This window comes from Sinocyclocheilus grahami, unplaced genomic scaffold, assembly GCF_001515645.1.
Source record: "Sinocyclocheilus grahami isolate Dianchi unplaced genomic scaffold, SAMN03320097.WGS_v1.1 scaffold270.1, whole genome shotgun sequence".
Lineage (NCBI taxonomy): Eukaryota > Metazoa > Chordata > Actinopteri > Cypriniformes > Cyprinidae > Sinocyclocheilus > Sinocyclocheilus grahami.
This window is the reverse complement of record NW_015505449.1, coordinates 1,304,286-1,322,959: the sequence shown is the minus strand read 5'-3', so window position 1 is coordinate 1,322,959 and position 18,674 is coordinate 1,304,286. Positions and strand designations below refer to the sequence as shown.

The 18,674-nt window shown below is 34.7% G+C and overlaps 1 protein-coding gene across 1 annotated transcript in view; it reads right to left on the bottom strand.

Annotated features, from left to right (window-relative positions):
* Window positions 1–13,586: 13,586 nt before the first annotated feature.
* The window catches only part of LOC107599728 (suppression of tumorigenicity 18 protein-like), a 34,667-nt gene continuing 29,579 nt past the window's right edge, over window positions 13,587–18,674 (bottom strand). Inside the window, exons 15-19 of the mRNA XM_016291410.1 lie at window positions 17,853–18,074; window positions 17,031–17,119; window positions 16,753–16,856; window positions 16,526–16,669; window positions 13,587–15,187 (exon numbers count right to left, since the gene is read on the bottom strand). Coding sequence (XP_016146896.1) covers window positions 15,047–15,187; window positions 16,526–16,669; window positions 16,753–16,856; window positions 17,031–17,119; window positions 17,853–18,074 — 700 coding nt within the window. The 3' untranslated portion in view covers window positions 13,587–15,046. The remainder of the gene's footprint in view (window positions 15,188–16,525; window positions 16,670–16,752; window positions 16,857–17,030; window positions 17,120–17,852; window positions 18,075–18,674) is intronic.

Below are 18,674 nucleotides of genomic sequence, written 5' to 3'. Positions count from 1 at the left end.
CTATGCCCCGCCTTTCTGAAACGTGTCGATCTTTACAAAGCTCATCGGTCTGAAAAAGCGAGGTGTGCTCTGATTGGCCAGCTATCCAGTCAGTGCGTTGTGATTGGCCGAATTCCTCAAGCGTGTGACGGAAATGTTACGGCCTTACTATATTGTGATGCCTGCGGCCACCACATGTGACGACCCCGGGCTGGACTCCGCTTCGTCCACGGTGAAAGCCGATCCAGTGATCGACAGCGTGAAGTTGATGTATTTCCTCAGCGACCAGCACGGATCAGCTCCAGGCATGACGAAGCGATATCATCCTCTTTGGGCAGGCCAAACAAAGTAGTTTCACTTTCACAACGAAGCACACAGCGCCTTCACGACATGGCGGCGGCGGCAACAACAATACTACAGTGAGAATAAAAGTTACGCCTTCTTTCTTTGCGTGAACATTTGGGCGGCGTTATGCAAATCTTCCCACATCGTGACGTAGATATGTGGGGGCGTGTTAGAACGAGCCGTTTTAGGTAGGTGTGGCTGACTCTTAACTTTTATAAAGAATATCTCTTTGGATTTGAGACTTTAGTCTTTGCAACTTTACAGATCTTCTTTATGCACCAAGAGCTTGTGACACTCCAAAGAGAAAGGAAAAATTGAAATCGCATCATATGACCCCTTTAAATGAATCAAAAGTGACAGTAAGGACATTTATATTGTCGCAAAAGATTTCGGTTTCAAATAAATGCTGTTCTTTTGCACTTTCTATTCATCAAAGAATCCTATAGAAACTAATGATCGTGTTTTCCATAAAAATATTAAGCAGCCCAATATAATCAAATAGAGGATCGTTATTTTAAATGTTTAAATAATATTTCACAATATTACTGTTTTTACTGTATTTTTGATCAAATAAATGCATATAAGGTACTTGTATAAAAAATTTAATTATTTAAATTATTTGAAAACCACATGGTATGTGTTGGAGCAGGGTTGGAACAAAACTCTGCAGGGCTCCGGCCCTCCAGGAATTGCGTTTGATACCCCTGTTCTAGAGAGCATTTGATTGGACAAAAAATGTGGACACGCCCATGAGTGCAACATGATGTCATCAGTATTTCTGCTCCAGAAAGTCTGTACACTGTAAATGCACTTTTAATTAAATTAACATTTTTTAATATAATTAATTTTGTCCATATTTTGATGACCTAAACACTAACAGACATGGATAAAAAGCCACAAAAACAGGGCTTTAAATGTCTATACTTATGTCTACATCCCTATTGTTTCCTTGTTCTTCTTTTCTTTTCTGCATTTGTCTTGCTTTTCAGCCTTTTCCTGTAACGCTGCCCTTTCAGTCTCCTGCACTGAAAATACTGCAGGGAGGGATCTGGGTCAAACCTCCTACTCTGTTTTGTACAAGACCTGATTGCAACCCTACAGAGACTCTCTGTACATCAGTATACAACTTACAAAAGAGAACAGCGCATAACTCATGAGCGCTCTTTGTTTAGAACAAACAGACGCTACAAACCAATAAAGCCATTAATACTGGGTATAAAAATAGGATGCTGGTTTTCATGTCATCGCTAACTGGTTTAGTAGCTAAGTAACTGCTGGATTGTTATGGAGTTAATACTGGAAGTGGAACAATGAACTGGAACAGTTTGTTATAAAGCTGAGCTGATCCATTATTACCGTTTAAACTTGCTGGTTGCATAATTGCAAAATTATCACAGAATGCTGATGCTCTGCCAGAACTAATCAGTTTACAATTCCTCTGTGCTTTTCAAGTGAAGATAAACCCTAAATTAAAGCAGGCCTACTTTGTCTGATTTACATAGTCTTCATTATTTATGAAAAAACTGGAATTCATGGCTTCATGTCAGCCACCCATTATAATATACAGCTGTCCTCAGGCTGTCAGTCTCAGGCTGTGTTTCATGAGCACACGGGGTGTAAAGTCAAGTCATCTTTATTTATATTGCACTTTATACAATACAGATTGTGTCAACGCAGCTTTACAGTATTAAACAGGAAAACAGTGTGTCGACAATGCAAGGGGACAATAATAGTAAACAGTTAAAGTCAGTTCATCATTGATTCAGTGATGTAATCGTCCAGCTCAGTTCAGTTCAAATATTATCGGAGCAATAGTCTGTAATAATGTGCGTAAATAGTCTATATTTTAAATGAAAGCTGATGGCCTCATGTTGACTCCTGCACCGTTTGTCTGACACAGTGAAAGCGGAAGCCACAAACTCTCAGCGGATTCATTCCAGGCCTCAATAAGAAGAACAGTGTCATCACAGAGAGAAACCCAACACACCAATAAAGCAGGACCCGACCTGGAGGGCACATTTTGTGGTGAAATATGACCTTTACATGATTGTGAGATTCAAAGAATAAGAATAATAATAATAATAACTGACATAACTTTATGTGCATTAAAGCCAAGTTACATTACATGTGGCAAAATATATTAATATGTATTCCTTACAACTTAGTAGTATAAAGTTTTGTTATCTATACTTATTTAAAACCATATTGTTATAACTATTCAAATAGTTACTAATATTTATTCCAGTTTTCCTAGTAGCAAATGAATAGACACTTGTCCAGACTCTAGTGTGAAAGATTTGCATTATAAAGGGCAACCTGTGTGTGTACAGCTTCAAGAGAGCAAACATACATTTGTTGTTTTTATTTTCTTCCATATTCATCATTTCATTTTTATAATATTACTCATTATTTTCCATGCTCTTGCGGTTTAATCTTCGGATTGTGTCTTCACAAGTTACAGATAAGAAAAAATGCTTACATTTCATGGGAGGTTGTGAAGCAGTTTGGTAACATTTGTGCTGGTCAGACGAAGCCAGACTAAGCACAGAGAAAGACGCAAATGAGATTATTCAATAAACCCTGTTAAATTATTTTTTTACGATAGTAGAATGGAAGAAATTTTAGAACAATCCATTTTCTGTTGACGGTTTAGATACCAAAACCAATATTGTGGAGGAGACAGAAGTTCAGCGCGACTGGATCCAATATTCCTGGTGACTGAGAGCCAACAAGTGCGTATTTCAGATTGGTAAGATTTTTTAATTGAACTATAAAGTAGCCATTCTGTTCTGTAAATAGAGCTCAATGGCAAATAAACAGGAACTATTGTTGATAACTAGTAGCAGCAAAAAAAATAAGCAAGCATGCTAGCAGTCTACATGAATAAATACTACTAATGAGCAGTTATTGTGAAACTGAAAAGATATATTACTAGTCACAGTTAGATTGCGTACTAGTATTTACAAAATAGATACTAGTAACAAAAATAGTAAGTTGTAAGGAATAAATGTTAAAACAGCTTGCCATAGCATCACAACAGCACAACACATATCCGCACTGCGTTAAAACAAAACCGAGTTAAGCGACGCATGCGGTGCTTATTACATCTATACATTATATCCTAGTAGAATGGAAGAAATTTTAGAACAATCCATTTTCTGTTGACGGTTTAGATACCAAAACCAATATTGTGGAGGAGACAGAAGTTCAGCGCGACTGGATCCAATATTCCTGGTGACTGAGAGCCAACAAGTGCGTATTTCAGATTGGTAAGATTTTTTAATTGAACTATAAAGTAGCCATTCTGTTCTGTAAATAGAGCTCAATGGCAAATAAACAGGAACTATTGTTGATAACTAGTAGCAGCAAAAAAAAATAAGCAAGCATGCTAGCAGTCTACATGAATAAATACTACTAATGAGCAGTTATTGTGAAACTGAAAAGATATATTACTAGTCACAGTTAGATTGCGTACTAGTATTTACAAAATAGATACTAGTAACAAAAATAGTAAGTTGTAAGGAATAAATGTTAAAACAGCTTGCCATAGCATCACAACAGCACAACACATATCCGCACTGCGTTAAAACAAAACCGAGTTAAGCGACGCATGCGGTGCTTATTACATCTATACATTATATCCGAGACAATAACGTGTAGTCAAATAAAAATCAAAGAGAGAGAGAAAAATGTAAGCGTTTCACGTGTTTAGCTCCGCCATAATCTCTCAAGCAGGACTCGCATGCCTTTATTTATTCGACAACTCCACAGATCTAATTAACAGGGTTATGCAATAACACTTGACATTTAAAATATTTATGCACAAATACTTCCGGGTGTGTCTTGCATCTGCTCTTTGTTATTGTGCGTGTTGCGTAATAAACGATCAAAAAAAGGAAGTTATTAAAAAAATAATTTTAAAAAAAGCTTCAGAGACAGTTGTTACACTCTGCTATTGTTATTATTTTTCTTAGAAGTATTAGCATCTGGTTAAAACACCTCTGAATTGAGATAATTGAGATCTGATTAAAATAAGATGAGAGGCATGGGAAAACCCCCTCTATTTGTTCGGTTTCTAATGCTGTTAGATGACATTTAAACGCTGCAGGACTGGGAAAACCAGCATGTCGGTGGCATTGTGTTTGACCTGGCACAGCAAAACCACTTAATAGACAATAACACATTTGTGCATGCTTCAAAACAGCCATTTTGGCCTTTTTCGCGTGCGTTAAACCAGGTTGGTGGGCTTGCATTGAAATGTCTGCCACATGCACATCTTCCTCAGCTTGCTCAGATCAACGCAAAGCAACAAAACAAAAATGTCGGCATCATCTCTGCGGAATAACAATGTTCACTGACCTTTGTAAAGCCATGAATCAGTCTCGGGCTTTGCACGAGCTAAACACACTGGATGCACATTAGACTTGGTGTTTTTGAGCGCACTGTTGTTGTTGTTGTGAGAGATATAGATGCTCGTGGCGTTGAAGATCCAGCGCTGTTTTTCTTGAGGAACAGCTGAGAGGATGTAAACACACGTCACGTGGTTCACAGAAACGAGGCTGCGGACATCAGACGGCAAATGCTGCTGGCTAATAACAGCTTCTTATTATAGTCCTCCGGGAGGCTCCCTGAGGCCCAAAAAGCGGAACTCCCATTGAGCTGCATTCAAATATAAACTCGATTATTGATATATTGGAGGAATCTGTCAATGTAAAACTATAATCGTTTGAATCTATTCATACTAATGGTTGATTTTTGAGTTATATTTACAAATACGGTTAATGCATTTATATAAAAAAAGGACTGAATTGCATTAACCAAACAATTAATCGCAAAAGAATGCGATTGGTCCGGCTAATCCAGCGCTGATAAAAGTAACACGCACCACGTGACAAAACAGTCAACGCACATCTTCGATAGCGGTCTGAGCACTTTATTTAAAAATAGCGAGAATCTTAAAGAGCTAAAATATTAGATGTATAAATACAGACAGCGAAACTAGACAGCATCGTCTAAATGCTATTCCACCCGGTTTTTCTGTTTTAATCGGCTGTGGACACAGCGGTTGTTTCTCCCACCTGTATATCACACACGCCCCGCCTCTTGAGCCAGGATTGGCTAGTAGGCTAGAAAGGCGGTCAACTATTGGACAGTTTAGAAGTCGTTCATATTAAAGTAGCTAGCGTAGCAAATAACGATTAGGAGAAGGCGGGACGTGAGTGGAAAAACCTTCAGAATTATGAATTATGTGGTGACATCTTTTTATTTTCCCATAGGCCACTCTACCCTGCTGACCCCTCATGGTCCTGTAAAATTTATCTAGTCCAACTCTACTGGGAAATTAACATTATGAAACCAGTTTAAAATGAATAAGTGTCCATTTATACATCTGGACATCAGGGTTCGTTAACATAAGACAATGCTACTATTGGATTGGCTGCATAGTAAGTCTTTCTACATGCATCAGGTTTGTATGTATGTTCAAACACTGTACCAAGTTCCCAAAAATAACTCTACAACACAGGCTATATGTAACAGCAATGGCATCCAGGAGAATTATGGGTAAAATGATCTCAAAGTCAGGAAGGGTCCTATAAAACTCCCCTTTAACCCTAAAATATATAGCTCACTTTTCCCTCCTAGAATGCATATGTAGATCAAAAAAGACAGAAGGAATTAGATGCAAGTTCTTTATAAAGCTATTTGCTTATATTTTAATTTAATATCTTGTTTGTGTGTGTGTAAAGCAGATAGTTTGAGGACAAATATGACTGTTATTTTGAATAATAAATATAAATAATTTATTGTACTAAATAATAATTTATGATATTTAAAAAATATATTATTTTATATATGTATAGATGCTATTTATATAATAAACATTATGTGTGAATATGACAGATACTTCATGTAATATAATAATTAATTGTATTTAATAATCATTACATTAAATATAATTATATATATATATATATATTAAATTAGTATAATAAATAGAATATAAAATATAGAATGTGTATAAAATCATACACAAAAATAAATAAACACACAAACACATTTTTATTTATTTAGTTAGATTTTTTAAACAGGACAGATATTCATAGCTATTTATTATATTCATGTAATAATTTATTGTACTAAATAATAACTTATTAAAACAAAATTTATTCTTGCATTTGATATATTAAATACAATAATAAAATGGTTTTATTTAATATAATAAACTATTATGTCTGGTTGTGTGTGTGTGTGTGTGTATACATATACACACATAATAGTTTAATATATTAACTAAAGCTAGTTTTTACTATTCAAAAGTTAATTTAATTTAATATAATATTTTTTTTTTAAGTTTTTTTAATCTTTAAGTGGTTTATCTTTGATTTATGGTTAGACTGTAGTAATAATTAGCTTCATATATCACCAAGAGAAGTTTCAGGTATGTCCCTGTGTATGTAAATCAGTGGTTCGTATCAGATAGACCTAAGGATAAACTCAATTAAGATGAGAAGACCACTTTATGTAAAATAAAATGTACCAAAAAATTGTGCACCCAGCTAACTTTGATGCATACAGCAGCTTGTTTTCATTTATCATATGCATGAGTATTAGTATGTTTAAAACTTTGTTAAATAAAGTTCAACTCATTGCTATGCAGTATTTGCTAATGAGGACAGCTAGTTTTAGAGTGAGGCCTGGGGTGGCTGTGGAAGTTCACTGGCACTGTGGGACCATGCACATGCAGCTCTGCTTGTTTCTCTGATTTTCATGAGATTTCTGTAAATCGCCATGAGCGTGGCATGTTAGCATATCCCACTGAGATTTACTGGTGAATCAGCACAAATCAAACATATACTGTATGCTGTGCACGTCTGTCATGGACAGTTTAATCATTGTTGGTTTTGTTTGTAGCTGATGTGTAACAGGAAAGCTGTGCCTCATTTCAGATAATCAGATGTAATTTGCATCAGCATCAACTCATCAAAGACAAGGATAAATTACTCTGGTAATTATAAAAAGATCATTACAAAGGGTAACAACCGAACAGCATATTTGCATACTTGCAGTGTTTCGAATCCAGGAATGAAGGCCTGAAACCGTCGGTACCTCAAAGTTGCATCCATACGCCATCTGCTGGTAAACATGATAATTGTTTTTGAATATTTATAGACAGTGTTCGCTTCAGAACGTGTCACGAGCAAAACATTTTTTTTGTAATCATTTAATGGAGATTCAACCTTTTCAGACATTTTTCCCCCCCTAGTTTTGACAGTATATATATATATAATTATAATAACTCTGAATTGAGATAATTGAGATCTGATTAAAATAAGATGAGAGGCATGGGAAAACCCCCTCTATTTGTTCGGTTTCTAATGCTGTTAGATGACATTTAAACGCTGCAGGACTGGGAAAACCAGCATGTCGGTGGCATTGTGTTTGACCTGGCACAGCAAAACCACTTAATAGACAATAACACATTTGTGCATGCTTCAAAACAGCCATTTTGGCCTTTTTCGCGTGCGTTAAACCAGGTTGGTGGGCTTGCATTGAAATGTCTGCCACATGCACATCTTCCTCAGCTTGCTCAGATCAACGCAAAGCAACAAAACAAAAATGTCGGCATCATCTCTGCGGAATAACAATGTTCACTGACCTTTGTAAAGCCATGAATCAGTCTCGGGCTTTGCACGAGCTAAACACACTGGATGCACATTAGACTTGGTGTTTTTGAGCGCACTGTTGTTGTTGTTGTGAGAGATATAGATGCTCGTGGCGTTGAAGATCCAGCGCTGTTTTTCTTGAGGAACAGCTGAGAGGATGTAAACACACGTCACGTGGTTCACAGAAACGAGGCTGCGGACATCAGACGGCAAATGCTGCTGGCTAATAACAGCTTCTTATTATAGTCCTCCGGGAGGCTCCCTGAGGCCCAAAAAGCGGAACTCCCATTGAGCTGCATTCAAATATAAACTCGATTATTGATATATTGGAGGAATCTGTCAATGTAAAACTATAATCGTTTGAATCTATTCATACTAATGGTTGATTTTTGAGTTATATTTACAAATACGGTTAATGCATTTATATAAAAAAAGGACTGAATTGCATTAACCAAACAATTAATCGCAAAAGAATGCGATTGGTCCGGCTAATCCAGCGCTGATAAAAGTAACACGCACCACGTGACAAAACAGTCAACGCACATCTTCGATAGCGGTCTGAGCACTTTATTTAAAAATAGCGAGAATCTTAAAGAGCTAAAATATTAGATGTATAAATACAGACAGCGAAACTAGACAGCATCGTCTAAATGCTATTCCACCCGGTTTTTCTGTTTTAATCGGCTGTGGACACAGCGGTTGTTTCTCCCACCTGTATATCACACACGCCCCGCCTCTTGAGCCAGGATTGGCTAGTAGGCTAGAAAGGCGGTCAACTATTGGACAGTTTAGAAGTCGTTCATATTAAAGTAGCTAGCGTAGCAAATAACGATTAGGAGAAGGCGGGACGTGAGTGGAAAAACCTTCAGAATTATGAATTATGTGGTGACATCTTTTTATTTTCCCATAGGCCACTCTACCCTGCTGACCCCTCATGGTCCTGTAAAATTTATCTAGTCCAACTCTACTGGGAAATTAACATTATGAAACCAGTTTAAAATGAATAAGTGTCCATTTATACATCTGGACATCAGGTTTCGTTAACATAAGACAATGCTACTATTGGATTGGCTGCATAGTAAGTCTTTCTACATGCATCAGGTTTGTATGTATGTTCAAACACTGTACCAAGTTCCCAAAAATAACTCTACAACACAGGCTATATGTAACAGCAATGGCATCCAGGAGAATTATGGGTAAAATGATCTCAAAGTCAGGAAGGGTCCTATAAAACTCCCCTTTAACCCTAAAATATATAGCTCACTTTTCCCTCCTAGAATGCATATGTAGATCAAAAAAGACAGAAGGAATTAGATGCAAGTTCTTTATAAAGCTATTTGCTTATATTTTAATTTAATATCTTGTTTGTGTGTGTGTAAAGCAGATAGTTTGAGGACAAATATGACTGTTATTTTGAATAATAAATATAAATAATTTATTGTACTAAATAATAATTTATGATATTTAAAAAATATATTATTTTATATATGTATAGATGCTATTTATATAATAAACATTATGTGTGAATATGACAGATACTTCATGTAATATAATAATTAATTGTATTTAATAATCATTACATTAAATATAATTATATATATATATATATATTAAATTAGTATAATAAATAGAATATAAAATATAGAATGTGTATAAAATCATACACAAAAATAAATAAACACACAAACACATTTTTATTTATTTAGTTAGATTTTTTAAACAGGACAGATATTCATAGCTATTTATTATATTCATGTAATAATTTATTGTACTAAATAATAACTTATTAAAACAAAATTTATTCTTGCATTTGATATATTAAATACAATAATAAAATGGTTTTATTTAATATAATAAACTATTATGTCTGGTTGTGTGTGTGTGTGTGTGTATACATATACACACATAATAGTTTAATATATTAACTAAAGCTAGTTTTTACTATTCAAAAGTTTATTTAATTTAATATAATATTTTTTATCTTTAAGTGGTTTATCTTTGATTTATGGTTAGACTGTAGTAATAATTAGCTTCATATATCACCAAGAGAAGTTTCAGGTATGTCCCTGTGTATGTAAATCAGTGGTTCGTATCAGATAGACCTAAGGATAAACTCAATTAAGATGAGAAGACCACTTTATGTAAAATAAAATGTACCAAAAAATTGTGCACCCAGCTAACTTTGATGCATACAGCAGCTTGTTTTCATTTATCATATGCATGAGTATTAGTATGTTTAAAACTTTGTTAAATAAAGTTCAACTCATTGCTATGCAGTATTTGCTAATGAGGACAGCTAGTTTTAGAGTGAGGCCTGGGGTGGCTGTGGAAGTTCACTGGCACTGTGGGACCATGCACATGCAGCTCTGCTTGTTTCTCTGATTTTCATGAGATTTCTGTAAATCGCCATGAGCGTGGCATGTTAGCATATCCCACTGAGATTTACTGGTGAATCAGCACAAATCAAACATATACTGTATGCTGTGCACGTCTGTCATGGACAGTTTAATCATTGTTGGTTTTGTTTGTAGCTGATGTGTAACAGGAAAGCTGTGCCTCATTTCAGATAATCAGATGTAATTTGCATCAGCATCAACTCATCAAAGACAAGGATAAATTACTCTGGTAATTATAAAAAGATCATTACAAAGGGTAACAACCGAACAGCATATTTGCATACTTGCAGTGTTTCGAATCCAGGAATGAAGGCCTGAAACCGTCGGTACCTCAAAGTTGCATCCATACGCCATCTGCTGGTAAACATGATAATTGTTTTTGAATATTTATAGACAGTGTTCGCTTCAGAACGTGTCACGAGCAAAACATTTTTTTTGTAATCATTTAATGGAGATTCAACCTTTTCAGACATTTTTCCCCCCCTAGTTTTGACAGTATATATATATATAATTATAATAATAAATTTTTCTTCAGTTTTATGAATTAAATACGAGACTATATGGGAAAGCCTATATAGGCATATACTTTTAAAAATGCACTTAAAATTAACTAAATGAAAAGTTGAGTGTAAAACTAAAGTGGAGTAGTCAGAAACGTTTAAATTGTTATGCTGTCAAATTTGATTTGCAAAATAAGAAGACATTTTTAGGATTCTGGATTTGGTTTTGAGCTTTGGAAGCCATTGCAACAACAAACAGCAAAAGTGCTTTCTTATGATTTCATGAAGATTTCAGAATTCTTTTTCCAATTTCTACAGTATATTTTTTTGCAGTTTTATGAATTACACATGAAGGCTATGGAATAGCCTATTTATAGTTTAAAAAATAAATTTTCACATAGCATCAAGTATTTAAAATGAACTAGTGCAGAAAAAGATGGGGAAAAAATGTAGCGATCATGTGAAACCACCAATTGTAAAAAACAAACAAAAATTATATATATAGGTGCATCTCAATAAATTAGAATGTCGTGGAAAAGTTCATTTATTTCAGTAATTCAACTCAAATTGTGAAACTCGTGTATTAAATAAATTCAATGCACACAGACTGAAGTAGTTTAAGTCTTTGGTTCTTTTAATTGTGATGATTTTGGCTCACATTTAACAAAACCCCACCAATTCAGTATCTCAACAAATTAGAATACTTCATAAGACCAATAAAAAAACATTTTTAGTGAATTGTTGGCCTTCTGGAAAGTATGTTCATTTACTGTACATGTACTCAATACTTGGTAGGGGCTCCTTTTGCTTTAATTACTGCATCAGTGCGGCATGGCATGGAGGTGATCAGTTTGTGGCACTGCTGAGGTGGTATGGAAGCCCAGGTTTCTTTGACAGTGGCCTTCAGCTCATCTGCATTTTTTGGTCTCTTGTTTCTCATTTTCCTCTTGACAATACCCCATAGATTCTCTATGGGGTTCAGGTCTGGTGAGTTTGCTGGCCAGTCAAGCACACCAACACCATGGTCATTTAACCAACTTTTGGTGCTTTTGGCAGTGTGGGCAGGTGCCAAATCCTGCTGGAAAATGAAATCAGCATCTTCAAAAAGCTGAAGGAGAAGGAAGCATGAAGTGCTCCAAAATTTCTTGGTAAACGGGTGCAGTGACGTTGGTTTTCAAAAAACACAATGGACCAACACCAGCAGATGACATTGCACCTCAAATCATCACAGACTGTGGAAACTTAACACTGGACTTCAAGCAACTTGGGCTATGAGCTTCTCCACCCTTCCTCCAGACTCTAGGACCTTGGTTTCCAAATGAAATACAAAACTTGCTCTCATCTGAAAAGAGGACTTTGGACCACTGGGCAACAGTCCAGTTCTTCTTCTCCTTAGCCCAGGTAAGACGCATCTGATGTTGCCTGTGGTTCAGGAGTGGTTTAACAAGAGGAATACGACAACTGTAGTCAAATTCCTTGACACGTCTGTGTGTGGTGGTTCTTGATGCCTTGACCCCAGCCTCAGTCCATTCCTTTTGAAGTTCACTCAAATTCTTGAATCTATTTTGCTTGACAATCCTCATAAGGCTGCGGTTCTCTCGGTTGGTTGTGCGTCTTTTTCTTCCACACTTTTTCCTTCCACTCAACTTTCTGTTAACATGCTTGGATACAGCACTCTGTGAACAGCCAGCTTCTTTGGCAATGAATGTTTGTGGCTTACCCTCCTTGTGAAGGGTGTCAATGATTGTCTTCTGGACAACTGTCAGATCAGCAGTCTTCCCCATGATTGTGTAGCCCAGTGAACCAAACTGAGAGACCATTTTGAAGGCTCAGGAAACCTTTTGCAGGTGTTTTGAGTTGATTAGCTGATTGGCATGTCACCATATTCTAATTTGTTGAGATAGTGAATTGGTGGGTTTTTGTTAAATGTGAGCCAAAATCATCACAATTAAAAGAACCAAAGACTTAAACTACTTCAGTCTGTGTGCACTGAATTTATTTAATAAACGAGTTTCACAATTTGAGTTGAATTACTGAAATAAATGAACTTTTCCACGACATTCTAATTTATTGAGATGCACCTGTGTATATATATGTATGTATATATACCAATTTGAACCTAAAATATGGATGGTGATTAAAATAAGTTCAAAGACATATATGCCTAATGAACTCTGCATATAGATATGTAAATATTTTAAGATGAGCTTTAATATCAATTATATTATTTTATAGGACTTTAATATGAGCAACCGTACAATGAGTGCTATGCAGATCATTTCAATAGTTTATTTCTACCATACACAAACTGTACAACACAGCGCAGTACTGCTTATGAAATTTTAAAAGTGTAAGGAAATCCTGATATACAAACTACTTGAACTTAAAAAATAAATAAAACAGAAACAAACTAAATCATTTACAGTACTGTGTATTATACTATTTTTTTTCTTTTACACAAAAAAAATCCATATATCACATTACAAAACATCAAATACAAAAAGAAAAAAATAAATATTCCTCACAAAACTTCCTGAGCAAACAATCTGTGGTTTATAAATTAAAAATTAGGAATTACAAATCATTTAAACAGAATTAATCATACAGTAATTTAGGATTTTAACAAACAAAATTGATTTGTTTTATTGAGAATACAATTCATTATGCTCATTTGGTCAGATAATATAGTGTTTTATTCCCTCTGAATGACCTGCAACTAAACTATTTTTGACATCCTCAATGGACAACGTAAATCTAAGGTTAAACTCCTTCAGTGTGCTAATTAACCTGCACCGATCACGCATGTGACCCGCTCTAAATAAACACTAAATAACAGAATAAAAGTGCAAAAGGGTACGTTTAGTGATAGAGAAAGCTTTAAAAGTGCTGCGACGAGGCCGTTTGTGATCGTAACACAGCAATAACAGCACTCAGATCTGCTGAGGTGACCTCGGCCGTGCATTTAAACACAAAATCAAGTGGTACAGATCCAGTCATAATGGAAAGATTACTCCCTATTGCCGTAAATCATCCATTTTTATATTTTAGTGGCTTGAAGACATGAAGTGCTTTGAGAAAATATCATCCATAAAAGCTATTTGAGAGCCCACTGTTGTTTGTCGCACAAAAGAAGCCAAAGGTTGAGGAGTTCAGTCTCACAGAAAAGAATGAAAACCTTAGTGCCTGATCATAAAACAAGAATATTTTTTTTTTACAAGAATATCGTTACATACTTAAAATGCCGTATAAACAGTAGGTAAACAGAGTTTAGAGGCTTTTCATTCAGAAAATAAATATACTGCAGAATAAAATGAATCACCATTCACGTAATACTGCTCTACCACAAAACAGATCATATTCCATGTACTCATTTACATTTAGGCACATATATGCACACACGGATGTGCACACCAAAGGCAGTTCATATGAACAGAAATGGAAATCATTTTGTGTGTGTGTGGATGATTTGATTTTTGCTCACTGTACAGCCGTTACTCAGTTACTCGGATAAAATGTTTTTCTTTTTGCTCACTTATTAGAATTTATGCATGAAAGCAAATGATATCATTTCAGTGACATACATTAACTACATTTAAAAAAAATAATAAGTCAGGGATGCATACAGTACGGTTCAGCTGCTCACCAACAGGTAGCGCAAGTGGACTATTCTTACATTTGACATCAGTTATGAAGAAAAAGTCATCACAAATGCCTGTGATATATTTTGAACGACTAAAACGCCCAGTTATTGTACAACAAATGCAACATAAAATTCACAATATGTAAGACTGGCCTTGCATTTTGGAGTTGCAGCAAAAAATGATAGCAATAAATAAATAAATCAATAAATAAGATTACTGTGAGATAAATAGTACCGATGAATAAAGATAATATGTAGCAATAATATAATAACACACGAAAGAACAATACGGAATAAATTCAAGCAAACCATAGGAAATAAATAAGTGCAAAAGGAGGTAAAATCTCACTTAAAGGAACATTGAGCTGTAAAAATGTGGCTGGTATTTTTCAGTGCAATGCATTTATCATGGAATGGAGTTACTTTTTTTATTTTATTTTTTATTAATCGAGACGTATCTCGCACAGATGACAAAGCCAGCCCTCTGCGGACAATCAAACGGTTGTGAACGAGAGTTTGGCTTTATACGTGAATGCCCTTGATGGCCTGTCTGATGCTGTCCAGTAAGGCTTTGCATTCAGGTGAATACTCCTGCTCTGAATTGTTGTACATATCCGTCAACGTGTTCACATATGCTTCGAAGTTCTGTTCATTTATCGGACCCTGAAACACATTAAAGAACATTGCATTCATTAACTCTGAAATGCATGTTTCATAATGTCTTTAAAATGCATTCAACCCTTACAAACATGCAATTTTAACTATAGTTTACCTCAAAATACCATAAATACTCCAGTTGTTGTTGCTACAGTAAAATCGTATTAAATTAAATTAGCCACTCATGTGGCTAATAAATTGTCTTGTTTTAATGACAGTAGCGGCTAATACCAAGTTACCACAGTTTTACTGTAGTAACTACGGTACTTTGTTAGAAAATACACTGTAAAATATCAAACGCTCAGTTGGTACCTTAAAGGAAATATTTAGAGCTGATAAAAATGACTTTCATTAGTGTATCTAATTTATTCAGTTTGATTTGGCCCTATTAAATAATCTTTTTAATATTAAATATTATTATTTTAGTTAATGCATTAACTAACATTAACAATGAGCATTTGTTACAGTATTTTTTAATCTTTGTTAAAGCTATAACTTTTGTTTCATTTTGGAATTAACTAGATTATTAATTGCTTTAGAATTATTTTTTTATTGTTAGTTCACGGTAGCTAATGTAGTTACCTAATATTAACACGGGGTTTTTGTGGGTCAATCACAAATTAAGGCCTTAAAAGTTGCATGCACTGCACTAACTAAATAAAAAAAATACATACATGCATAATGTCTTGTTACATTTACTTGAAATGCAATGTGAACAAAGTTCAAGTCTTGTTTTCTGAGAAATTGAACAAGTTTAAGTGATTTTATGCTTTAAACAATAAAAATAGCTCTCAATATGGTATGAAAACTATTATTTTCTTTACTTCGTCTTAAAAAAATCTTTAAAAAGTCTTACGTTGGCCTAAAACCTGCAGAAACTCTGTAATTAATGAAACCTTCTAAGTGGAGTATTACCATATTTTTAAAGTATTATGTTCCTTGAAAACCTGATTTTGTTTTTACAGTATAGTCAGTTACCATAATCAAATTTTGTAAGGGACCTCTGTGACGAGAGGGGCAGGCCGAGAGCCGTGGGAACGGAGTGAGGCCGGTGGAGTAAATGCTAATGCACGACACCTGCGCCACTCACCGGTCTCGAGTCCCACGGAGGAGCTCCGGAAAGATAAAAGGAGGAGTGACGACAGTGTTGGACGAGGGACCGGTGAGTGGCGCTGGTGTCGTGCATTAGCATTTACTCCACCGGCCTCGATCCGTTCCCACGGCTCTCGGCCCCGCCCCTCTCGTCACAACCTCATGCAGTGATTAAAACTGTAATAATATTTGTTGACCGAGATCAGGTTATGCTTTACGTGTTTATCTGTGTCAGTGTGAGGTCCGTCTCACCATTTGCGGCAGCTGGATATCTGTGAGACTGCTGATAAGTGCTTGACTGAGACGCGCTAACTCCTTCAACAGACTGTCGTTGTGCTGCTCGATTATTTTATTCTCCTCCTCAATAGTCTTCAGGTTGCACTCCATGGATGAAATCTGTTTTAAAACAGGGCAAAACAAGGTCTTTAGCTCTGAAACTACATTACCCATAATGCTCGGAGCATGACAAGGTTATTTACCTGAGTCTGGAGCTGCATCATGTCTGCTTCTATCTTCAGATTGGATTCATTTAGCTCCTTTATTTCGTGATCCAAGTGCTGCATGTCTTCATTGTTTTCAATACCTGCTCGACAGAAGACAAACCAGACAATGGTCATCTCAACTAAATTACTTGAGAAGCTGCCGCAACTTTTGAAGCTCTTTTTTTCCCTTGTCGCACACTACAATGATAATATTTAGCTTAATTTTAGCTTAATTTTATGCTGTTTCATTCATTTTAAGTGCTTAAAGTACTCACCGCTGCTGGTTTTGAGTTTGATGGTCATCATCTCCTCATCGGAGAGTTTCTTCTTGATACTCTGGGCGTTTAGTGGACATCCTGACAAACTATGAAGGGACCAAACACAAAATCTACAGATCAGTACTAGATATTTTGAGTTTTTTCTTTTTATAACTACACAAATTATAATCTAGCTTCAGAAATCATGAGTATAATATATGACCATATTTATGACCAATTTATATAAATACATATATATATAAAAAATCACATGAATCTTATTTCTGAAGTCAACCTGTATATATTTGTGGATTTAAATATTTATTTTGTATATTTATGTGAAAAAATAAACAACATTAATAATCCAGATATGCAAGCTTGATTGGAAATAAAATATTGGACATGTAATAATGATATTGGAAACTTATTGGAAATATTATAATGATAACATAGTTCAGTAATATGCATTATATATATATATATATATATATACAGTATGTGTGTGTGTATATATAATTAAAGAACAAAATACATATTTTAAATCATAAATACTGTTATCTTATTTCTGAAGTCAACCTGTATATATGTGTATATGTAATATTTGTTTTTTATATTTATGTTAACATTTTTATATTATATAATATATAGTATTATTACATTATATATAACAATATAATTAATTAATTTAATATACATTTCAATATAATATAATAAGTATTAAACAACTCTGATAACAACTTCACAGTGTTCAAGTTAGGACAAGATGACATATTATCCAGTATGTAGGTTTAAAGTTTAACATCAGAACTGAAGTTCCAGGTTATGATATAGTTTGCTCACCTCCTGTGTGTGATAAAGACGTTGTTGGCGTGACCCAAGCCGTTGCAGCCGGGCAGAGGGCAGTGTGGAAGCTCCTGTTTACAGAGCTTCCAGGAGAAGGCCGATCCGTTCACCGAGCTCTCCTTCTGCCGTTTGGTGGCGATGGGGCAACTTCCTGCGCTGCGATGAGATGTGTATTTACCTGACACGTGGCCCTGACTGTCACAACCTGCCACTGGGCACCTGGTGCACGAGAAAGCAAATATATTTTTTTATTATATATATATATATATATATTATTTATCGCATTCACAACAGGACAATGTACACTGATATCACTGCCAAATTATGTGCATCCTGGTGAAAATATTGTCACTGTCCATGAATATAGTACATAAATTAAGACATTTTTAAAAATAAAAATTAATGATCAGTGAAAATAGGATCATCAACATCAGGAGGTCTAACGAAATATTTTTTTCTTATTCATTTTATGACAAAAAACTAAATATAAAAGCAAAATATTATGCTTTTAAGCACTTAAAACTATTATAAAATAAAACTAAAATTAAAATATTTCTCAGTTAATAGTTAAAGCAGTTACTAGTGAACTTTTTAAACTGAATTTATGCAGTGCACATATATAGATTTCTGAATCTGAATTCTACTACTAAAAATGACAAAAAAAAATCACAAATTCACTAAAACCTTTTTTTTTAATTTTAATTAGATAATATTATAATTATATTATTATTATTATTAATTATATTTTATATTTTCAGTTTTTATTGAATTTTAGTTGAAGTTTTATATATATATATATATATATATATATATATATAT